Source organism: Zosterops lateralis, assembly GCF_965231275.1.
Source record: "Zosterops lateralis genome assembly, chromosome: Z".
NCBI lineage: Eukaryota > Metazoa > Chordata > Aves > Passeriformes > Zosteropidae > Zosterops > Zosterops lateralis.
In genome coordinates, this window is record NC_139800.1 from 62,885,143 (window position 1) to 62,911,357 (window position 26,215).

At 36.9% G+C, this 26,215-nt stretch overlaps 1 protein-coding gene across 3 annotated transcripts in view; it reads right to left on the reverse strand.

The window, feature by feature from the left end:
• Positions 1-26,215, reverse strand: part of PCSK5 (proprotein convertase subtilisin/kexin type 5) — a 225,664-nt gene that overhangs the window by 197,192 nt on the left and 2,257 nt on the right. For all 3 annotated transcript variants that reach the window (XM_083884563.1, XM_083884562.1, XM_083884564.1), the window contains exon 2: positions 5,017-5,121. In XM_083884563.1, coding sequence (XP_083740689.1) covers positions 5,017-5,121 — 105 coding nt within the window. The remainder of the gene's footprint in view (positions 1-5,016; positions 5,122-26,215) is intronic.

Genomic DNA, 26,215 nt, shown 5'->3' on the forward strand with positions numbered 1-26,215 from the left:
TGTGATAAGGGAAAAACCTGCTACAAAATGTAGCTACTTTATTGCTATACTCACTAGGATTTATCCCCTTATTATTCTAGGTCTAGGTGCATTCTGAACTGCTGAACAGTCATTACTGAGTGATGAATGAAAATAAGTGTGATGCAGCTTCATCATGCAAAACATATTCTTGATTCCTGCTGAGGCAACACATATTTCCTAGGGATTTCTGCTGCTGATGAATACAGTTTAAACTAAAACTAATACGACATTCACCCTTATAAGTACAGGTTTTAATTACCATTAAGCAAACAAAATACCAACCAAGTTGTACAAAATTTACAGCACAATGAACAGCTAGAATAACACTAATGCCGGTAGGATCTACTAGAATTCTTTATCAGTGAAGAGTAACTTCATATTTCAAAAACCCCTGAAAAAAATTCCGATTTGTAGGACTATTTGCTCATGCTTACATGAAACTAACTTATACTCCAGAGGCAGGTGACATAAAGAGATACTGCTGTTCCCTCTCATTCATTATGATCCAGTTCATGTTTTAACTCACCCAATAACAGGCTCCTTGAAAATAGCAAAACTTTTCTTAATTTTTACTAAGTTCAGGATGTGAGGATTGCTCATGTAAAAGCTTTTTCAGGTAATTAATTAAAGGGATCACAGTGATAAATACTGAATTATTTAAGAGCTAACTTAAATCTCCAGTCAAACCCTGAACATGAAAAGAAGCATGACAGTTCCTATTATTTTGCAACCAAGTAACATCTTTTTGATTCTTGGTCCCTGTGCACTTGTACTTTTTACAGCTAACCATGCAGACATCAGTAACTTACCTGGTCCCACTGTTTAACTGTTGTGTTATCCTATACGTCTAACAAAATCTTTTTGTTCACTAAGGTTTAACAACTAAATATCACCTTACCCATAATAACATTCTCATCTAATTTCTCTAAGCTTTAAGTCTGTGGCGCTGGCTTAAAAAAACCCAGTTAATCACAGCTACTACAATTTTGCTCTCTTTTGCCCTTTCATGAGCACAATTGCCCTACCAGTAATAAGGACTTTGGACATTTCTTTCCTATCCTCTGAAAACAGCCCATATCATTTAGCGTCATCAGAGATATGCTTGCCAGCATTTTACATGCTGATACCATGAGTTCTGTTCATCTTGATATGGCAAAGATAAGACTTTCTCCTCTGTCATACCACAACACTCTGTGCGTGGTTAGATCAGGCTGTGTAAAATACAACTGTCTGGAGTAATGTTTTCGGAGGTATTCTGATCTTGGAGTAGAGTTGACAAAGGCACAACACTACTGCAAAAATTGTGCTCAAGCAGAGTATTTTCCTTAAGTAAAGGTAGCCTTACTTCTTATTTTAATGAGACTGTAAATCTTTCTGTTTCAATCTTATGTAATTTTTATGTTTCTATGACCCATCAAACAAGATTCAACCCCCAAATAAACTTACCTGGAATTCATTAAAATTAGAAAAATATGAGAAGCCATATTAGTAGAGATTGATAAAGAAACACTAATGCTCCAAAGTCAGACTTTTTTTACCATATGAGTCACAAATTTCATTATCACAGCTCTTCACTAAGAACTCTTCATTTTATGTAACAGTTCAGAATAAAAATATAGTTTTTCCAGCCATCGTCCAATTAATTTACGCATACTATTGTCATGCACAGACACTTCAACTTTAACATTTCATTGGAATTGTAATCTCTTTACAAATAGAAAAGCTCCACCTGATTTCTTTTATCATTTTTATTGATGAAAAGGCTGGCCTTCCGACTGAGGTTTAATCTTTGCTTGCAATGTTTCCCACTTTGTGACTCTTCATTTCATCACTGTAGCAAACCCAGAGGCATACCTGAGCTCTTTCCTCTCAGCCCTGGAAATGCTGTAATAATCTGGTTTCAACAGATGGTCTACCATCAATACACTCAACTATTTAATAGTTGAATTAAAGTTTCATGATACCTTTCAATTATAGACTCATGTTGTAAATCTTCCCACTTCTTTTTTGCTCCTACTCCCATTGTTTCATGCATTGTAGTATCATGAAAATAACTTTGCAGAGCAAACTCTGAAGCTAAAAAAAGCTCTTGATTCATGGTATGGTGCTCTCATTGACCCCTGCCAAAGGCCAACCACAAACAGCACATCAGCTGGGGAGACCAGAAACCCCTGTAAATAGATTTCATTCAGTTGGCTTTGAGCTCTGCTTTAAATCTACAGCCTTCTTTCCATCCCAGACTTCTATGTTTTCCTATTGGAACATGCAACACACCACATATATATTCACTGGCTGAGAAAGATGATGCAAAGAAAGCCATATTTCAATTTTTCTCCATTACAATCTATGTTAATGAAATTACAGCCTTTCTTGTGCGTCCCTTCCTAAAACTGTTTTATCTTTTTCTTCACTAAATGACAACACATAGCATTGCGAGGATGGAACGTGGAAGACAATTGACAAAACTGTGTTATACTGCGTATCTGTTACCCTTTCATCTAAATACGGATGATACGAGGTCAATACAGGCTAATGCTGGGGAAAGTGTCAAAATGTGCAATCCACATATCTTCAGTTCATCATAGAATCACAAACGGATGACAAACACCTCAAAGATCATCAAGTCCAACCTTTGATCAGTCCCTATCTTGTCAACTAGACCACAGCACTAAGTGGCACACCCAGTTATTATGTTCTCTGTTGCATCTATTAGTATTGTTTATAACAGTGTCAAGAGGCTTTTCCAGAAGAACAAAATCAAACAAAAGATTTTCAAAGCAATTCATTAAATTAAATCCACAATAACAAGATTTTCTATTAGTTCTCCATCTTTCATTGTGCATTCACACAATGAAATCAAACATTATCTGTGAAAATAATTCAGAAATAACAAAATTCATATTTTCTTCCATTTTATGCAGGCTATTTACATAACAAATTGCCACTGAATCAGAATTCCATCCTCTAAAATTTTGTAAAGCAGCAAGTTTGTGATCCATGTCTGAAGTAACACAGAACAGATTAATTCCATGTATACATAACCAGGAGAGCTTTTTCAGCATTAAGTTAATTACCACTAAGTTATTCGGGCAGTAAACAAACCTCAGTGTTCCCAAATACCCACGCTGACTAATCTGCAGCAAACACTGGCATTAGACACCATTCCACTCATAAATATAGTAGCATGTGGTCCTTTCAAATTCTCATAGCGATGCAATGTGCTGTATTTAATATTAAACCTTTTGTTTTAAAAGAACCAGTATATAGAGTAATTAAATTGCCATCTGCTTTAATAGTTATTAAATGTTATACACACCGAGGACAAAGTGGTCTTTATGCTACCTGTGCTTTACTGACATGTCTGCAGCCACATGGGAGTTCCCCAGGTTCAGTGAAGCCGTCACAAAGTACAAACTTGTCATATAAACACTTCTTTCCAGGCCTAGGTATTAGACCATCAACTTCTCTTTGGGTACAGAATCATTAACAGGGTTGGGTACCTTGCACAACCCTCACTAGAGCTTCTCAATATTGAAGTGATATGTAACAATGGTTCAGAAATTTAAAAATTCTATGCCAGCAGCAGCACAGATTGGAGACAAGACCTAAATGGCATAATAAATAAATGATAATTTTGATTTTCTGCTATGTTCTGCCTTAAAGTCTCTCACTATTCTGGCCAAAGTAGTCTGGACCACCTGCAGAGGGGGTATATGGAGGCTGGGTGTAACACCTCAGTTTATGGTGGTACATGGACATGAACTTGTGCTTTTGAGTGTTAATCGCTCCACCTCTGTGCATACAGAAAGAGCACAGAGTGATGCAGATGTGAACACTTTCCCTTCTTTTGCATTTTTGCCTATTCTACAGGCAGTGCTAATTGTTTGAATGGTGGGTCTCAATACTCATGGGAACAGAGATTTGGACCCTGATTGCTTTTATACTAACCCCCAGTATACACTGCTCAGCAGAGATACTGGTGCTCTCAAAGGGTTAAGCAGTTCAGCCTTATCAACAGAGGACTGAACACAGTTTTTTGTGTACATTCCTAGTCCTGTCCCATCCTCAAGAGCAACTTCAGACCTAAACACAGTATTCCAGATGGCAGAAGTATTCCTCCTATATGATGCTCAATTTGTAATGTGTTCAAACTCTTTTACCAGTAACTTTTACTTCTGGTAAGTGATTTGTTAAATAAAACCTGACAAATCCTTCACAGAGAACATTCATCATGCAATAATTTAAAAAAGCTTGACTCTGTTTTACCACACCAGAGGCCCAGGGGCTTGTTGGCAAGACTGCATTGCATGAACAGGATAAAAAAAGCTAATGGGATCTTCACCAAACTTTTTTTCTAAAAGAAAACCAGAGGCAATCCAATTCTGCAGTTAGTGAATAAGCTACTAATCATGGAAATTAAAGGATTCAAACAAAAGTGTGTTGTAGGTAGGATACAAGAGGATATTACAATTAACTAGAAACCAGTAATTAAATTGTGTTGACAGTACCTATTGTAGTAGATGCTACAAAGAAATGGCACAATTTTTCACACAGATCTTAAAATTAGGATCAGTGAAACTACCAAAAGGATCACAGAAAAGAGTACTCTTTTTAATCCCTCAGACCAAGTCCAGAAGAAGGAAGAAAAAAAGCAAGAGAAACTTTCCTCTGAACATTGTACCATTCTCCATTGCCCATTTTTCTTTTTAAAGCTGGTTGTTTCGCAGAAGGAATCTGCATAGCACATTAATTAGTGCATTATCAAAATTCAAATACTCATCCAGGAATAATGGTGGACCTTATGTTCCAAGAATAGCACATACTTAGTAGCATGGTATCTTCTTCACTTTGTTTTAATGAGAAGTAGAAACTTAGAAAACAGATAGGATAATTCTTGAAATGCTATATGCCATTCAGGTGAATGTCCTCTAGTATAGTATTTCATATAAAAAATGCAAAGGCTTTTTCCTCAGATGCATGCATGGATTTTCTTACCTTTGGTTCCATTGAAATGAAGCTGTGGGTACCTCTACTTGAGAGAACTGACCTTTTAATTGTTTTACTATGGTAGAAGTGGTAGTAGTCCTTCAATGTTCCAATCTGTAAAAGCAAAAAAGAAAAAAAAAGGAGTGGAAGACTTAATTTAATGAAACTGGTTTCCTGGTTTTCATTTTGGAAAGTCTATAAATTATGCAATTTCCTCTGTGCTGAAATGTTACTTGAACCCACTGATCATCTTTCAAAAGAAGGACATATGATATGAAGTAGATGAAGTATCCTTGAGGCAGTAACTGCATAACCAAAGATTATAACTGAGCTGCTTAGTCTGGCTGTATCTACCTTTTTAATGTTTAATTTATATGCAGTACTTTAGGTAATTCTATATCAATCTATATCCAAACTGTCCTCAAACAGCAAGTACAAAAATTATTAAATGGCTATAAGGTTATTAAAAACCATTCCATCTAGTTTGCTTAAGGAAATGTACTGTAAAACACAACTAGAAACCAACTAGACACAGCATCAAACTATACAACAGGAATAGTTTTCCTGGTCTGTCAAATGAGAACAAAAAGTGGAAGAAAGAAAAGATGGAAATGGTAACTTCATAGGATAATAACTCATTCAAGGTACAAAATCAATTCATGAAAAATTGCAAATTTCACAGTGATGTAATAAAAATGCTTCTTTACTCATCCCTTCAGTACACAACAGACATATAAATACTGAAGTGAAATGGCCTTCACAATTTGAAAAAAAAAATCTTCCTTTCCAGAGTCATCAATATATCTGCTTTCATTCTTCATTTTTAACTTCAAACTTCATTTTCACTCACCTACAAACTAACATTCAGTCTCCTTGTCTTTGGGAGAATGCTCCTCCAACTCATTTGGAATTTGACCTATTAGTGCACTGCAAATCTTGTAAGATACTTAATAATTTAGTTTCAAGTTCCTCAATGATGAGCAAAAGAGGGACAATTGAGCATACTGTCATTTCAAGTAAAACTCAAAGTGACCTCATGAAATAAACTTGGTTTTCCAAATAGAACTGAATGATATCACCAAAGGGGAGGATGGAGGAACCCTTGAAAACTTTCACCTTAAAAAAATCCCACAGATTTCTTAATTTGCATCAATAAGAATACACATGCAGGAAACTTAGGAGCTCAGCAGTAAAGGCTTGAAGAGAACTGGGAATAAGTCACTCTCAAAATCCAAGAATATTTAGAGTATTAGAAAACAAAAAACTTGAGAAAATATGAAAGAAGACTACAAAGAAAATATTTATATTGATAGAGAACAGCAACAATTTAAATGAATTTGCCTAACAGGGAAAACTGGATCTAGGATATTAACACCAGTCTGTGTGGGTGGTCCATCAATATCTTCATTTTGGGAAGAGTAACTTATGTCTAGCGTAAGAAAAATACCAAAACATTTAGCTAAATCAATTTAGTTTATCACAACTTAAATAGGAATTGGTTTGTCTAAGACTGAAGAAAGTATATCAGTAATAGAGTAATTTTCATGCTGCCTTCTCTCTGAAAGGGAATTCCAGCTCAGGTGGCACATCTCCACAGCACAGGTGAGCTCAGTCGTAGTGACCTGGGTTACATCTGCCTGGTGGCCAGTCTACAGCACTGTTCCTTGGGGCTCAGTCCTAGGACTAGCTCCGTTCAATATATTTAACAACAATCTGGATATACGATTTAAGTGCTCCATTAGTATGTTTGCTGATGACAGCAAACTGAGAGGTGCTGTTGACCCTCCTGAGACTAGAGGCCTTGCAGATGCATCTAGATAGATCAGAAGGGTATGATTAATGGGATGAGATTTAAAAAGTTGAATTACTGGATTCTGCACTGGGGATTAAGTAACACTAGGCACAAGTGTATAATAGGAGTGAAGTGGCTGGAGAGCGGCCCTGGAGAGAGGAACCTGTGGGTGCTGGCTGATATTAAGCTAAGTGTGACTCAGCCATGAATCTGGGCAGCCATGAGGCCAAACATCATGCTAGAGTACCTCAAATACTGCATAACGAGCCAGAAAAGGAGGTGGTTATTTTGTCATACTCAGCTTTGGTAAGCCTCATTTAGAGTACTCTGTGCAGGTCTGGGCACCACAATTTAAGAAGGATGTGATGGTCCTTGAATGCATCCAGAGGAGGCCAACAAAGCCAGGAAACAGCCTGGAAGGCATGGCTCGTGAAGTGGGACTGAGCACTTTGGCTAGGAGAACAGCAGGCTAACAGATAACCTCATTGCTCCCTACAGCTTCCTGAGGAGCGGACAAGGAGATGGAGGTGCTGATCTCTTCCTGCTAGGATCCAGGGTGTGTCAGAATGGTCCAGAATAGCATCAAAGGAGGTTCACACTGAACTTTAGGATGTTTCTTTACCAAGAGGATAGTCAAACAGGCTTCCTGGGAAGGTTGCAAATGTCCCAAGCCTGTCAGTATTTATGAGGAATTTGGACAATGCCCTTATTAATGTGCTGTAACTGTTGGTCACCCCTGAATTTCTCAACTAGATGACCACTGTAGGACCCTTCCAATTCTATTATATCCTATTCTATTCTATTCTATTCTCTTCTACTCTGTTCCACTCAATTACTTTTGACAAAGCAACTAAAGTTTATTCTGATTTTAAGAGCCTGTACCACAGTTCAGTAGCATCGGGTTACTGTTGCACTCTTCTTACATTACTATTATTTATAATAATTACTGAAATTTGGTGCCAGGCTTAGCACAAGTGCAAGTGATGGCATGCTTCCCTGAGACAGAGGGATGCAATCAGTTATTTTCTGGATGTTTCCAAGACACATCAGTAGTCTCAAATAAGATTGAAGTGCTAGCTGCTGGGAAGTGATGTTAATCTTGCTTTGTAAGTCTTTAGAGACCTGTGTCAGAGTCTGTCCAAGGATGTGATATGCCTCACAACTGTCTGCAATGGTTGGGGACTGGGACCCCGAACTCTGAAGGGAGCCCCTGGCCTGGCTGAGGTGGAACGTTTGCCGAGTCTCAGAGGACTGGTGTGCATCTCCATGAGAACGGAGTGCAAGAACAATGGGACTGGTCACAGTGGGCTGAGCCAGGGCTGCCTGTCCAAACTGGTCTGTCCATACCAGAGGTACGGCTTGCAGCTTGTTCCTGCCTTGGCTCTGTGCCCCTCACTTTGGTCCCCACCTTAACCAACCTATAAAAACTCTGGAGACCCTGCTCACTTACGTGTACACCCCACTGGAGAAGATTGCATCTATGGGCATCTCTAGGCCTCAAGGACTCGTCCCTCCATGTTGGTAGCTATAATCTCCTTCCCCTCTTTATCTTTCTCACTATTCTCTATTTTCTCTCTCCACTATCGCATTTGTTGGCACTAAATAAAGGTGCATTTTTGTTTAAGTAAACTGAGTTGTCCCCCGCTGTGTCTTTTGTACTCTAAAATCCCTAAAATGAACCATCAGGCTCCCCGCATATATTTGCGGACACTGACAACTTGTAAAGTGCATACTCACCCCACCAGTAACCTATAAAGGTAACTGAACTTTTAGACCTTGCTGCATTCAGAGTACATTAGAAACCCACCACTTCATCTGTATGTCTACAAAAGCACACACGTTACTGAAAAGACTCAGCTCAGACAGGTAACTGGATTTTACAACTTCACGGAACTATTTAAATAGAAAGCCTATATTACAGGCAAAACAAGCATACATCCTGCTTTGTGCTACAAAGGTCTCAATATCACCCAGTCCTCAGCATCTTGTCTTGCACTAGTTTTAGGTGTTTATTTATTTAGTTATTTACTAAGGATTAACCCTAGCTGACCACTCTGAGGGCACACAAACCAGCAAATCTAGATGACCTAATTGCACTCCTGGAGGTTCTACAGTTTAGCAGAACTAGCCATCCATGGAAGATACTGGAAGCATCTGCATGCTTCCAGCCCAAGGGCACGGAAGGGGGACAGCACAAGGTTTGCAATCCCTGTCAGATCTACTCCCTCTGACAACTTGGGCTGAGGAGACAGAATTAAGCCCTTGGAATTATGTATGGTAATTGCAACGCAATGTCTTCCAAACACCATTAGTTTTCCTATAATAAGAGTGATTATTTAGAATTGTGAGATCTACAGCTTTAACTGACAAGGTAGTAAAACAAGCTCAAATCTTTTACGTGTAATTAAATTAATATTCACTAAATGCCACTGCCTTTCACGAAAATAATACCAACATTACTAAAAGCTTTTTCGTCTTCTCTTACCTTAATGGGAATTTATTAGATCTTCCAATTCCTTGGACCACTAGGAAGAAGAATTAAACCATGTAACCATAGCACAATAAAACTTCCTGTTGTGTATGTTTTTGTTGAATTGTTTTTTATACCTTTAACTCCCAAGTCCCAGAGGCATGCAGAGAAAACCAATGCAAAGACAGAAACATCAGAGCTAAGTACTCCACCAATGCTAGAGACTGCTGGCAGTTTCTCTCACATATCCTTGGGAAATCTTTGTAATCTCCTTTTTTTTTACACAGAGGACATGATTTCTTTAAAAAGAAATAGGGAAATACTGCCTGGCCAAAGGAAAAAGAATGGATAGTGGGTGCAGGGAAGACCTAATGTCTTTAGAAGTAGTATTGTAGATAAACATTTTCAACAGATCTATACATACATTTTAGTTGTACTATACTATGTTTATTCAAGGATTAAATAATTCCCAGGAATTATTTCAGTTCCCAGGAACTAACAATCATGGTTTCTACAATATCACAGTGGCATCCCAAAAGCATCCACATATTTACATTAAATTTACATTTATCAGGTCTTGTTTTATATTTAAAGTTGAGAAAATGTCTTAATTTTAAAGATAACATGAAACAAGAACCAAACACTCTAAGCTTGCTCTTGAAAAGTATTTCTTCCATATGTTATACTCTAGGCCAATAGTAAGATAATTTAGGACATAATTACTGAATGAATTCCTCTACATGTACATTGTGCCTCCATGAACTCTGTAACAAAATACAAATGCTAAGGAGTTGCAGCGTGATTTACGTCTACGGAATTGTGATGTTTCAACTGGAATAGCCATATGATTAATTTTTTTTTACTTTACTCTCTTTTTTGCAATTTTCTTCATTTTTCATATGTAGGTCGTTCATTTAGGGGCAAGAAAGCTCTGCAGAGCCTGTTAGCTGTTCACTGATCCACCCAAATTAAAGCACCCATATCTGGAAAGGTCCTGTTCACGGCAGACCTGGAACCTAAACTGAACTTGTATTACAAGAAACAAAACTGTGTAGTGGAGTTTTTGGGGAGACTGGGATGGGATATTTTCACTGTAAGATAATACAGTAATGACCACAGTTTCTCAGCCTCCAGCTCTCTTCTCCAAAACACCACTGCTGGGTTAGCACTGACAGGTCACCAGCTGGAGAACCAATCACCAAAAGGACAGCTCCAGAGCTGCTCAGACAACTGAGCTCCATACTGAGATGAGGGCTCTGTCTCTCCCAAGTATAACATCACACTGAAAGGTTTTTTATTATTATTTAACTAACAGAAATTTAACTGCCCATACAGTGGAGATATCTTTTCTTGATAGAGGTAGGAACCTTGTTCTCAACGTAGGAACAGCCAAACCTGCCAGTTCATATCTGCTTCTTCCATATTCCCTTTTCTTCAGGTTTGTTTTAAATGGGACTGATGGCTGCAAAGTGTTGCTGCTCCTGAATAATGACAGTCCTTAATACTGAACAAGCTGGGCTTGATCTTAAAGAATTTTTTGAGTCTCCTAGATGGAAAAAAAGCCTATACTGTAAACTGGACTTCTTGCCCAGTTTATTGAACCTTCAGTCTGGAGAACAGGATAGTTCAGCTGGAAAAAATAAGATTCCCTTCTGAACCACTTACACATGAAAAATGAAGAAAACTGCAAAACAGAGAGTGAAGTAAAAAAAACATCACATGGCTATTCCAGTAGAAACATCACAATTCCATAGAAGTAAATCACACTGCATCTCTTCAACATGGTGGAAATGCAATACTTTACCATTTAACCACTGGCATTCCTTCTTGCTCATTTTAAATAGAGAGGAAAGCATACCACCTTACTGAATTAAAATATACCATTCTAGCCTTTTTTGAATTTTTCATTTATGTTTCAGTTATTTGAATGGAGAAATTTTGTCTGGGCACTTTCCTTGAGCTAGGTTTGGCTTTTTAAATAGCTAATGTCAAAAATTAATAACAGCCATTAAAAGTAGCTTGGCAATGTTCTTTAAGATACTGTCACTCCTGTTGCTTACATGCTGCTGTAATTTGTTTTAAAAATAAAGTAACATATTAATTCTTTCAATTGAAAAACAAACTCCACTTTTAATATGCTTTTGTTAGTAGCATTAAAACATATCAATATTCTGAGGCCAGTTATAATTTTTCATATAATTCTAATTCTGTATAACATTTGAGATTTTTACAGTTATGTTATTGTATTCCATATCTATTTGTGCCAAAAAAAGTTACTTTAAGACCCTACAGGCAGGTATGCTGTGTGTGTGTCCTGGAATGCTTATCATGGGCATTTTTAAAATCCTCTCTCATGAGCAGCTTCCAGTTCTTTGCTGAGTGGTATTTGCTTTATGGGCTCTTTGGTGTTTGCTCAGGCAAAGGTTTTGTCTTCCCTTTTCAGATTCTCTTTTAACTTTTGGTTTTGCACATCTCAGAGAGGCTGCATTTGCCAGTTTTGAGCTGCCTTTGGTAGAGTTCTGTGGGTGCCTGCTGGTCAAGCCAGTTCAAGTCCATTGGCTTCCTGCACCGGAGGGAAAGACATGGTTGTCTGGAGGGTGCCACCTTGGAAGGGAAGGTGTGACATCATCTTCCCCTTGTCCTCCAGCCTGCTCTAGCTGGCAATCTCTTGCAAAAGGGCATTTCCAGCATTGGCACCTATCTTTGCTCCCTGGCGGTTGTGAAATTTAGCAGTTGGCATTCTAGCAGCTACTTACTGGTTTTTTCCCTTGCCTGTTGGCATTCTGTTACTAAACTGTTATTTCTTTACTTGTATCTACTCATATCTCGTTCCTTACTGTGGAAAGGCACTGGCTGGAATCAAAGGGAATATTTACTCATTTCAGAGTGCCCACCTCTTTAAATTGTGTCAAATCAGGACAGTTGGTATATTTTATTTTGGATTACCTCTATAAAAGTAGTTTTTCTCATAGCTTTACTTTTCCAGGCTTTCTACTGCATTACAGAATATAAATTAAGCATATTTATAGTCTCAATTCTATAATTTAATTTAATTAAAACTTAAAGTTATATTTAAATGTAGAATTCTAAATTCCTAGTTAGATTTATTCTAAACTATTTTTAAAAATCCAAGTTCTACTTTCCTATATAGAGAAATGCTCTGCTGAAAATATATTATAAAATACATTAAGCAACACAAACTGAATTATGTTTCCTCTGAGACTCCTAACTGATCCATAACTTTTAAAAGTTGAGGTGAACTTGAAAAAGCTTCCTACATCACACTTTCTGCATAAAGGTTACTTTATACAGTTCTATTTTAAAACAAATTCTGTCAAATGAAATCTTACTTTTTGAAATTACAGTACTTTGGTGCTCTCTTGGTAACCTTATTTAACACATGGAATTACTTTGAAAAATAAGGAGAAAAAAGCTTAACAACCAAATTGCCATATAAAGTTGTTTTACATCATTAAAAAACCCAAAAAGTTTCTATCAGAAACAAGTTCTAGTACAAATCAGCAGGTAAGATTAATTTAGGTATTAGAAAGACTAAATTCAAACTGTATCATAGCCTTAATTCTAATACATGCTAGATCATACTAAGATTTTTTAACTGAATCTACACTATTATACAGGAGGAACAATCCTTTTAAACAGGACTGCGGCATCTTTTTTTATATCGTATATTTGTGTAAATCCAGTTGTTACTGAAATTATGAACCCTCTGCCTTACTGAGTTCTGAAGAGTGGGAAAGGTCAACTGATTTTTTTTTTTTAAATAAAAATATACTTTGATCAGATTTAATTTAAAATAATGCTACTCCTAAAAGTGCAGGTAAAAAAGGAATACTGAAGCCAAATCATAAAGAGAAATCCAAAAGACACCCATCAGGTAGTAAAGCCAAGGAAAAGCTGCCTGAATAAAGACCATGTGAAAATGATGTAGGATGTGAGTCCTACATGGATGAGCAGCGAAGCCTTACATGCCACAGGTAACAGGAGACCACGGTAAATACATATTCCTTGCTAAAGTTATGACAGAGGTGGGGCTTGAGCTTGACCCCTTACCCTTCTCTGTTGCAGCTGCAGCTCTGAGAAGAACATGCACCAGTCTTTATGTGAGGACAATATCTGAGCTGTGCTGTGTATTAGCACCCTTTGAACACTTGCTATATGGTACAATATATTCCCTAAAGATGTTAAGAATTAATAAAAAGTGGGAAGCTGAAGATGTCTGGACACTGTGTTGATTGTTCAAGCATTAAATTGAAAAAAGGTCACTATAGTACTTGAAAAATTTCTTTGAAGGTCAGTAAGAGTTTCATCCACCTCTTCTCTGGGACTGATAAACAGGTTGTGACTATTAAAGCAATGTTCAAAAAATAGCTAAAAAATTAATGAACACAGGTCCTTAATTATTGGACAGGCTGTGGTAAAGGGGTTTATATGAAGCGTAGACTCCAACAGACACATTAGTCTAAAACATCTGAGGGGAGATAGTGAAGAAATGCATTTCTACATTTGTCATGTGAAATGTTAAAATTCCAGTACAGTAATTACAGGCATTAATAACTGCAGCTGTGAGTTTTGCCTCGTGAGCACTGCACCAACTGGAAAGCTCATGTCCCTGTCAAATGCAGTATTACACAGCAAACCTGTGACCATGGGCTTGCAGTTCCAGGGCAACATTATGTTTTTCATGAAAATGCACACAAGGAAATCAATTACTTCCTTCATTCTCATTCATCTTTTCCATCATTTCTTTTCAATACAAAAACCAGCACAATATAAACTGGTAGTTTATGCCCCTTTTTGTGAAGCCCAGTGAGTCACCACCTTGTTTCTGCAAGTAAGAATGAATGCAACAAAGAGTATTTATATTATGCTGAAAAAACAGAAGTAACCTCTGCAGTACTTAAAGTGACCTCAATGTAGTCATCATGCATTTGCAAGTTCAAGCCATAACAAACATATTTCTTATCTGTGAAGAAGCTGCTATACAATACAGTAATGTTTGTTTCAGTACCACAGTCTTCATTTTGGTGAAGCTATCAGAAAGGAAACAATACCTTTAACCTTTAATTTTGAGGAATTGACTAAATTGCCACTGCTTTCTCAAATCTTTTTTTTCCCCTTTCGTAACCCAATCTGTAATTTAAAATGTCTAAATTATATATTACATCAACTGAAATGAGCTTTGACTCTATTTTATTGACTACCTATTTCATGTTGCATCACAAATCAAATGTAAAATGAGGATGCACTCTCATGCAGTGTCCATGAATGTTTGTTGAAGTAATTAACAGTAACTAACAGGACTGCCATATACCATACATTATTAGCTACACCATGTCCTAAAGGCTATTGTTTCTTTGTAATGTTTCTTCACTTGTGCTGTCATATATGTAATTATAATAAAGTAATTATAATAAAGAACAAGGCTTGACGAAGTTCTGACCAGGCTACTTCATTCATGCAAACACTACAAAGGTTAGTTAAGAGGTTTTATTTTTTAACAAACTGCTGCAAGAAAAGTGTCACAACAAAAAATGCGCATATTCATTTCCTTTTAAATCTTGATTCTGAAATATTTAGTAAGAATCATCCCTATTTTGAAATTTGTAAACATTTACCCAGCCCCATGGGATCAAGTACCTTCTCACTGACAAAAGTGCAAGTCAGAAATAACTGTTGAAACTAATGAATTTCAGAGGCATAAATCAAAAGCAGTCAAATCTAATGGAGTTACTTGTATGAGTAAAAGATTTAAGAACTGGGCAGTTCTTCCACAACAGTAGAAATACTGTTATATCTGTATCCAGTTATTTAAACATTAATATAAAACTCCTAAGCACATTAATAGCAAGGGAATTTATACCATTCAAAATGACTAATGTGGTGACTTACACTAGTCATACTGTTTACAGCGAACATTTATATTGCCAGCAATAAACCTTTTCATGCTGTACTTTGTCTTACAAATCTGAATTCAGCTCTTACTGGTTATAGGAAGTACAATGTTTTCATTTAACTGACTTTCTCATGAGACTTGATTTAAGCAATTTCCTCTGCCATTACCAATATAATTTACCAAAGAGTTATAAAGAAGTGACTCATGGGAATATCTAAGACTAAGTTAAGTTCATCTATGTGGGGTGTGTAGGCACTAAATCCAGCCCTCTTATACAGTTTACCTAGATCACACTTCCTCAACTTTGTACTCTAGCGAAATCTGATATCTTCCACTCTTTACAACATGTTTAACCAAATACAGAGAAGTATGCAACTGGTTGAGAACCCCAGGTTACAGACACATTCATCTATTTTACTTGGTTGATGCCTGAGCTGCACAAAAGTTTATACTTTTTTTGTGTGTGTAAAAGTAAGGTTTGTCAGTATTCTTTATTTTTCTCCATATAAAGATAAGACAACTAGAGCAACATCTCTTCATGTAACAGTTTAACAGTATGAAAACAAAAAAACTCTCTTTGACAGCATCTAAAGATACACTAAAAAAAGCAAGTAAATAAGCAAATGAGTCCAAAAAAAAAAAAAAAAGAAATCCATCATGTAGCATTCAAACACAGTAAGAAATAAAACAGTTGCATAATCATAACTAACATTTAGTGAGTACTTGAGAAGTACAATAGCACACCAAGGGACTCTATTCTACCATAGAATATGTCTAGCACAGTCTTGCAATATTCCACACAAAGTTCCTATTTGCAAGCACAACAATAAAAAAATAAATACACAAAATAAATTACACAAGAAAGTGAAATGAATTCAGATATACACAGGTCTCTCTTGCTGTACCATTTTCAAAGTGCCAGAAGATTCAGCTAAGCTTTCACTGGATTCACTCGAATCTTTTGTTGTGTTTAACAGCAACTACAACAAGAATCTAAGGAAGAACCACTTATTCCTTTTTTAACCTAGACCCCAGCAAGGCCTACATTTTAGATTAAGTGTAGTTAATCTCATTAAGTTAAGAACTAACTTAGCTTCTAAATCACTTCGAATACAGAGAAAAGCCAGAGAGATCTGATACTCAATTCATTACAAAACATCTACATTTACTAAAACCAATGATAAACAAGTTACAGCTCCCAGTCCCCATCCATTTCACACATATAAAGAACATTCCTTGGTGATCTTATCATTTGGAGAGCAGAATCTTACAATCTCAGGGTTGAGAGAATGCCAAAGTGTTTTTTCTCAGAGAAAGGATAAAAGTTTCCCTACTGTACATTTGTTTAATTGATATTAAATATACTGAAACAAGGAAAAGATAGTCAATTAGAATGACAGCAGTGCATTGGATAAAACTATGTATTCTTTATAACTGGATTTTCATTTCTATTTTGAAACATTGTTTCAGAGTCCTACAAGATAAGAAACATCAGAAAAACTATACAAATTTCAGCCACCACTAGAACTGCTCACCATGCAGTTATGTTTGTCAGATTAATATTTCTATTTGCCAGGCAAGAAATGGAATTTGCTCAAATTTCACACAATTGGAATGGCATTTATATACAAGAAAACTTCAAAAAGAGCAGTCTGTTGCAATGGTAGAACCATTTATTGATGCCAACACAGTCCAGGGCCCTTTTGGGTCATGGAATAGTTAACTCTTATAGAAAACAAACCTCTACAACTCTGTTAATTTCAGCTACCAGTCTTCCCAGATGATGATTTTGTGATTTGTCAGTTGGCTATCCTCATCATGCACTGACCTAAAATTCATTGTGGGTAGGGTGTGTTGTCCACTGACAATGGAAATTTAAACTGGTCCAAGATGAAGCAAACATTCAACCTGATGGGACAGGCTGAAGACAGCAATGACAGTGATGCAGTGATGAGCACATGTCAGAAGTGTCAAAGCAATTCCAGATACTGTCATACATGTATCCTCTAGGAGTTAATTTTTCTTTCAATTAGGTATGAATAAAATCCTATTAATGTTGTGCTTTCCATTCAAAGAAAGCAAATTATTTTGTTTACAAAAGAGCCAGGAAGAAAACTGTACAGAATATCACAATTAATACTGTTGTGCTAGCTAGGGCTGGAGCTCATGTTGTGTGGTGGTGACAAGATACATCTAGTCTGTCAACCTTACTGATACAACTGGGGTACAGGCAAAAACATTTCCAATGTCCTTACTAAGAGACTACTGAGATTTTTATAAACTGCTACTTGAATACTTCATGGAGTACAATACTTTAAAAATTAAAGAAGCCAATCTGAGCTAAAAGACCACTCTGTAGGTATCTGCATTAGTTTCACTTTACACCCCACCAGTAAAACTACCAGTTGTGCAAGATGGGGCTTGGCTGCTCAGGAGAAAACAGCTTAATCTGCAGCCCAGTCCTGCAGGGAAGAGGTCTATGAATTTCCAAGAGGGATAGGAGAACTTGCCCAGCTTAATGCTGTTAATTTATGCCTGGCTCATTGGAGTGCAGCATGCTCACAAAAGCGTCAGATTTTTTCAAAGTTTAGTGTTTGATTGATTTGTTTGCTTCAGTACAGCTCAGATCAGTTACTCGAGATACAATAGTTGACATTCTGCAGTTCCCAATGTTGAAGGAATATGGGTGGAATAACTGAATAAAAACACTCAGTAAATTAAAGTAATTGAAAATCTCATTTTAAAAAGAGTTTTCACTTTTCAGGACAGCTGCATGACAAATGTGATATCAACTTTTAAAAGGAAATGTGAGGTGACTCTACAAGTAACTACTAGAAAAATTAACAGAAACTAAGAAATAAGATAATTAATGGGCACTTGGCTAAAAAATCACTGCTTTGGAAATAGTTAAACAGAGTAAAATTCTACCTTATAAATTTATTACTGTTCTTAAAAGAGGCCAAGCATATAGATAGAGATGGGTAAATAGATACTCTCTGGTTGACCTTCCAAAAGGCTTTTGACAATGTCCTTCACCAATAGGTGAAGAATTTAAGAACCCATTGCAAAAGGTCATTGCAGAAGTAACCAATCAAAACCAAATAAACCTGAAAGCAAAGCTTAGGAGTAATTAGTTACTTTTTTATTAAATAGCAATTAGTTTCTTGCAGTGAGTGGAGATTCCAGATGGAGTTCTGTGGGGTTCCATTGCAGAACCTCTTCTGGAACCTGTACTATTTTATTATAAAAAATATGCAAGACTGAGCAATGAATGTAGGCGTCAGCCACGACAGATGTAAAAACTGCAATAGCTGACTGTGCATGAACTGCAGAAGGACCCTGCAAAACTGAGTGACAACAATATCAAATGAAATCCAATATAGACAAAAGTAGATTAACTTAGGTACAGACCTAAAATGAACTGTTCAGAGCTGCCCAGTACCCTACCATTAAAGAGTGGCAATCTCAAGTTTATGGCAAACTAATCCACAGGAATTCAGCTTGATAGAAGTCCCCACAGTAAATGACATACTAGACATTAGTTATAATATGAAGAATAAAGAAGAGTATGTGGCATTATGAGAATAATGAAAGGTTTTGTCACACTAAGTATGTGTAGCTCTAGTCTCCTATATTCAAAGAGGACATAATAGACCTGAAAAAGTTACCAAGTAGGAAAAGGAGAAAGATGTGATACAACAGAAGTTGTATGAGGAATACCAAAGCAAACTAAGACCCTTCAGCCTAGATACAACATAATTTAGGGGAAAATATTCAAAGTCTACAAGGTCATGTATGGTGTAAGAGTGGACAAAAATCATCTTTCAGTAGCCATCTACCAAAGCTACTAAGTAGAGCAAAAGCAAAAGAGAGGTGTAGTAGCACACACTGTAGTAGCAAACTTTAAAAATCCTTGCCACAGAATATTGTGGATGCTCAAAGTTTAGTTTTATTTCAAAGACTGAACAAGGATCTGGACAAAGCAAACATTGAGAATTTCTAAGAATGCAGAAACCATATTCAGCTCAGGTGGGCTCCTTAGCCAAAAACAGCTGAAAAGAGTGTTAGGGAGAAGCATTGGATGCTTGTTTTGCTCTTTCTTGCCCAGGACAGTAACTTAAAACCACTGCCTGTGCCTTTGATAGCGGCATCTAGACAGATCTTCTGTCAGACTCAGAATGGCCTTCCTTGCTTTTTGGGTCTATTTGAATAAGGGCTGCTCAGACAAACAAAAATGTTACAGGATCTACTTCTCTATGCCCTAGATGTCATACTACTGGCTTTAAAAGGGCGACACAGCATGTGTTTTCTTTCCTGTCTGTTTTTAAGACATCAGGTTACTCTGTAAATATGTTCCGCAAAGAAAGGCTCCATAAAAGAAAAGAAAATATTCTCTAGGTTTATCCAGAGGGGAAACTACTGACAGTCAACATAAGAGAATGGAAATTTTCAGTTCCCTTGAAGCTGCAAAATATAGCTTAAAGACTAACTAGCAAATTAGATGGAAGAATGTAAATGTAGGCATATAGGATGATAAACATAACCAAAACCAGTGAATAAAAAGATAATGAGAAACCTAGTAGGTTTTGTGGCAAAGTTATGTAAATAAGAAACAACTGCACATCCCCTCAGAGAAAGTGGAGTCAAGGTTTGCAATATGACCACCACAGACCCCCTTAGACAGCATTCAAGGACTTCTCTTAAGGGGTGGAGGCCTGTAAATCTGTTCTAGGAAAAGTGAAGTTTATGTATTAGCTAGGAAGTACACTGCAATGAATATTTATGATCATGATGGAATAAACACCTTGTTGCGAAGTTTCACAACACGCACTGGATTAGAGGAAAAAATCCTCTGAAGGTGTCCAGCGCTGTAATACAGAATGCCTGCATTTTAATATTTCAAACTGTGTTAGAAAGTTTATTTTCAAGCTGATTTCAGTATCACTACATGCTACCACTGATTAAATTGTATATTTCTAAAACATTATCCAATTCTAAATTTGACTTTCAGACAAATAGCACAATTCTGTAACACTTCACTACCTTCTAAGCACTCTTATACAAAACTCATCGGTTTCATTCTAGTTTGAATAAAATATACAGCACAGGTTTTAAATGTGACTTGCAGCATCTCTTAACTCCAATTCTGGCCCCAGAATATAAACTTAAGTGATGCCTGTTCTCTACTGGCACAGAAACATCCTAAAAAGAAAAAATCGAAGAGGAAAACAAACAAACAAACAAACAAACAAACTTCAGCAAAGATGGGCCCTTGCTGATGGCTATCCCTTATTAAAAAGTATGCCATCCCACTTGGGATCAGGCTCCTTCTATTTGGAAGATGTGTGTGTACAATTTTTTCTTTTCTGATTTGTTTAGAACTGTATATTCCATCTTGCCTGATTAACATGCTTTTAACAATCTCACCTCCATTGTGCAACATCTTAGAATCCACAAGAATGTCCATAACAAGCTGTTCTGGCAGGACTTCATTCTGTAGTTCTCACACTCTGCTGAACTTGCCAATGTTTCATTCCAAATAGTTTTTCATTCTGCAAATATCAATCGAATTGGGCCCAGCATGTTGCCAAATAAACACTTACTGTCTTAAGGTATGTATCTTTGGCAAGCAGGATTCTGTTTGATCATATAATTTCCTGTGTCTGGCAGGTGACGAAGAGTACCACGTGATATGGTTGATGAGTATTTCCTCACTCGCTGATTTTCCAATTGATTATTTGGAGGAGAAGAGAAAGGTATACTGGTCAACCACAGAACACAGCTGTAAAACATGCAAATATGACACTGGAAATGTCTTGCCTGACAACGAGCATTATTTATGGCACTGTACAAAGGAGTGGGGAGGTTGTATACAAGCAAGACATCATTTCTGGTCAAGGCAAACAGATGTCAATGAAAACACAGCAACTATGATGACTGTAGGAGTAGAAAGTCTATCTTCTAATAGGAAGCCAGAAGCTACAGAAGCAAAATAAAGGCTGGCCCTGAAAATGTCCTGGGGAGGCAGATTAGCCATTTAAGCACAAGAGCAGATATATAACACTGACTGTGAATAAATTTAGTCTGTAAGTTGGGAAAAAAATCACTTTTAGAACTGGTTAATTTCAAACTAGTTTAAAACTGGGGTCAAAAATCCACTAATCCTAAGGTACACGTCACTCATGATTCTGTCCTACCCAATATTCTTCAGATTTTTATATTTATTATATTATTTATGTTTGTCTTGAGCAGTAACTCTGTAAATTTAAAAAATGATCTATCTTCAAATACTACTTGAGTAATAGTACCAAATTCCTGAAGCAGGGCACAGAATTAAAACTATGGAACAGTAGGTCAAACCCTTATAAGCAAGACTATGATTTATTTATTTATTACGGCAGGGCAGCAATTACCTGCCAGAGCTCCTTTTGAAATTGTTTTAGTTAATATTTCAACTAGTGACCTGAATACTGGCATAAAAAAGACACCTACTAAACATAAAATACATAAAAACTCAGAGATTATGTGCTAGTATGTTGAGGGGCAGGAACACAATTCAAAACAAACTGTCACCGGAACACGTGGTCTGGAAAGGCAGGACAACATTCAGCAAAGGCATAAGCAAAGTACTACACCTAATAAATAGCAAACTACTGAATAAATTTGGGCTGGAGAACAATGAGCTGGGAATTTGGCAGAATCAATCTGTGAATTCAGCAGATCACAGGCTGAACTCTGTCAAAAATGTCGTATGTCTACAGGACAGACAAACGCCATAATGGGTTACATAAATAGGAGTGCTTTCCTGAGGACATCTGAAGGAATCCTTATGCTGTACTCAGCTGTAATGCTCTGGCAGCTCTTTCTTCAAGATGAGAATCCCTCAGAAAGAACAGAGTAAAACAGCAAGACTGGTCAGTGAAAGCCTTACTTACATAAAACAAACAAAAGGATTGAACGTGGGTGGAAAACATAAAAGCCTGGAGGAGGGAAATGCTACAACTTTTCTAACATTGCTACTCTTTACATTCATAAAGAAACAAGAAACACAAGCTTTGAAAGTCAGAAAGACTAACACAGTTTTGACTTCACCTGGGCAAAGAGTGCAAGAAACCACTAAAACCACTAGCTCCATTGACACTGTGGAACTTCCTTACTGAAGACCTTTGAAAACTGGATATATATCTGCTAGGAAACATGTGGACATAGCCAGTTTTCCTTAAAGGCACTGCATTGGACAAACTGATCTGTAGTGATTTTCCTCTTGCCCTTCTCTTCTACAGCTTTAGCCATTGTCAGTCAGAGGTTGTCATACCAGACATGACTGCTGTCATACCAGAGGTAAGATGCACTACGGATTTACCTCAATATGTTTTACAGATTTCTTCTAGTTCTTCCATTTAACCTAGTCTGGTCCACTTCTGCACTTTGAGAGAAGCAGTTCGCACAAACACTGCCATATGTAAATTGGGATTGCAACTAATTGTTATTCTTAAAAGTATAATTTGGTTTGTGCTTGCCTATGGGCTTTAAATAAAAAAAAAAATCATCACAAATTTATGATTTGACCACTATACTGTTAAACAAGATTATCATCTTCCCTCATTTTGTAAAAGCATACAAATGCTACTAGATTGTTTGTATAACCAGAAGCCATTCCTTTTCTTCAGCTAGCTAATGAAAAGCTCACATTTACTAGTACAAAGTACTACACATTTACTATCTGTTCTCTCTCCCTCCTCCCTCCCATTTTTAACTGTAGAGATGAGAAAACTACTAGTAAATATGAAGAAATAGCCGTGGTAAACCCTTTGTAGTCCCTAATATGTTCAAGTGTACTGGTTTTGTGGCATTATGAGCATTTGCAAAAATTGTTTCAGAACTTACATTTTCCAAATATTTGTCTACTGGTGGTTATTCTCTACCACCCCTAAACACACTTTTTTCCTCCTATGTGTAAGAGAAAATTCTGTTTTCCTTGGTGTAATCCCACTTTATATAACTGGATATGCATACAACTTAGAGTACACCTAGCTTTAATTCTGTTAATACCATTGTGCTGATACTTGTATCCTTAGTACTTAGGACCTCATTAAACTTATTACAGGTATTAAATTTTAATAAGGTATATTCTGTTTCAATGCTGTGAGCACACTGGCTCTTAAGAGGCATGTTTCTTCTATTATCCATCTATATTATGGGGTACTTGAACTTCTTTGCACAAAGGCATCTTGCTTTCTTCGAGAATCCCTGTAAAGTGGTGGAGATGTTGGATGCAAATTCCTTCCTTTGCTGAAGACAACAACTTTAGTTTAAGCTTTTTATCTCAAAACAAGTTATTTTTTTCCTTAACTGCTTCCCTGTCTTGCAATTTGAACTACTTAGTTTGCAAAATTTACTTCTGCTTTCCATCAGGAATAGATTTGGAAAATGAAAAACAGCCATTCCTCCCATTCTTTCTATCAATTGACCCTGTTACACAACATCATCTCTGTGACATCAATGGAATGTCAGGTTTGAAATGAACTGTTGAAATAACCAGGTTTGAAATATTATTTACTAAATCTTTGTGTGATCTGCTGGCTTTAAACCAATGCTCCCAATTAAGACAAACATACAAACCCACCACAAAGTACTTGTTGGCAAATGATATCAGCATTTACATTATTTAGGAAACCAAATCTGTTTATCTTACTGTGATTCCTGAGGCACAGCTCAAGCTCAGCACACTTAGGTGCCTTTTGACTAATTGTGTCTATTCCTTGCTGGAAGAAAATCGTAGGGATGGAGCAGTCTGTCATTTGCAAAGGCAGGGAATAGGCTACTCAATTCTGAAAGAAATCAGAAAAGTAAAATTCCTGGAAGAATAGTATTAGGAGAAGAAAGATGTGATATGGGAAAGCGCTAACTCATCCTCAGCTCTTGCCTAGGATTAAGAAAGAAAAAAGGAAGAGCAGGATCTGAAGTTTACTATTGCAGCATTTCTCTCTGTGTTTACAACCACAGATATCTTTATCTCTTCCATCACCTTTGGGCTATCAACTGTCTGCTTATCCTGTGCTCCTGAACCTTTAAGGAAAATCCACTGCCTGAACAAGCAACTCCTGGCACCTGATGACAGGAAATAGTCACAATATTTAAGCCAACTGTACAAAATGCTACGCAGATGATATGCTTAACCCTTGACAGCTGCCAACAGTGAAAGAAATGTTCCTGAATGTCAGAGACTGATACTTTGCTCTAAGGCAAGGTCTGCTTTGTGTAGCCACTGCAAAACAGAAAACAAAACAGCAAAGAGGTGCTGGAGGATGCATTATACCCCAAATTGCTCCATCCAGCATGGAACTTACAGCAACTCCCTGGCTGCTTTATGTTACACTATCTTATCATTGTCCCAAGAGGGCTTGCAAGTCCAGACCACTGTCTTAGAAGACCCATGCAAAAAGAAAAATGCAATCCTTTTTCTTGCTAGAGAAAGTACTAATTGCACTTCAAAGGTAAGTCAGAAAAGCTTACACTGGAAAAGGGAGAAAAAAGTCAAGTCTATGCACTTAAGTCCTGATATTATACGCTTGTGTAAAGTCCAATGAAACACAGAAGACATGCCTCTCATTGGTAATACAGGAAATACAAGATAAACAAGAAGTATGTCAGAGCAAATTGGAGGAAACAGGAAACAGAACATGAAGCCTGGAAAAACATAGAGTTAAAGAGGATTCTTTCTCTGTTGTGCTGTGTTCCCTAAAAATTAATGGAAAATTCCTCTTTTCAATGAACAGAGAAGCTAAAGCTTTGAGTTTTCATAACAAGGCATGAAGACCACAGAAGTCTGAGAGCAACAAAAGTTTACCAGAAGCTGTGGGAGAAAGAGTTCTCAATTGCCAATTAGCAGGTCATCCCAAGGCCTCTTTTAGTAGCCTCTTCTGCCATCTATTTCTGATTGACTCGTCCAGTCATTTAGCAAGCCTTTGCAGGTTTGCCATGGCAATGAAAATTACTTAAGAGGTATTTCAAGAATCAACTGGATATTCTCCAAATCACACAAGCATCAAAAAATAGTAAGTTAAATTCCTCCCATTACCAGGAATGCACTAAATAACAAAAACTGGGAGAAGAGATGTTGGCCAGTATTTATAATTCAGAGCCTTCCTGGGTCTACCATCTTGTCTCCACTGATCAATTTAATGTACCTTTTAATGCTATTTTTCCACAGACACAAAATTAACAGAATGGTCAGTGGAAACATGACTCTTTTCTCCACTGTTCCTTTCAGCTCAAACCATGATATTTACTGTTGTCAGAATGCTCCTGGTTTGCAACTAACCCAGCTTTCATTTTTATACCGTTTCAGTACTTCTTACCTTGAGTACTTTAAATAGGTTATTTTTCCGGAAAATTTGTAAGTCCGCTCTTTGGACCAGCTGCAGTGGAATTTTGATTTAGCCTTTTGCATTTTCTTTTTAAAGGTGAGCTTATAAATTTAATGTAACCAGAAATATTATGCCTGTTGTGTAACTCTACAAGAAAATTTTGCTAATTGATCTCTTGTTTTCAGAGCATATTCAGCTAAGAGAATATCTTTCAACATCTCACACAAAATAAATATTTAATTGTTTGCATTTGTCTCTCAATAATAACCAGCAGATTATTGCCCCATTCTTACCTTCTTTTTGCATTTCCTGTTTTGTGTCAAATATTTTCCTGCCTTTCCACATGTATGAAAAAAGCTCACTATGGGCAAGTCCACCTCATCTGTTCAAACTGTTCCTGATTCCTTTTCTCCAAACGTTAATACCGTATTCCTTTTATCCATCTTTATCTAAGACACTTAGTCTTCTCTTTTTTATCCATATACCTAGTATTTTCCAGTTTTAATTACTTATAGTCTCTATTTTCTCTCATTCTCAACTGTATACCTAATCTGTAATTTATCCATTATTGATATCTCATAGTAGTACAAAGACACTTTCACTGACACATAAGAAACAACAGAGGCTTACTATATTCTTTCCTTAATTGAAGATGGGGTTTA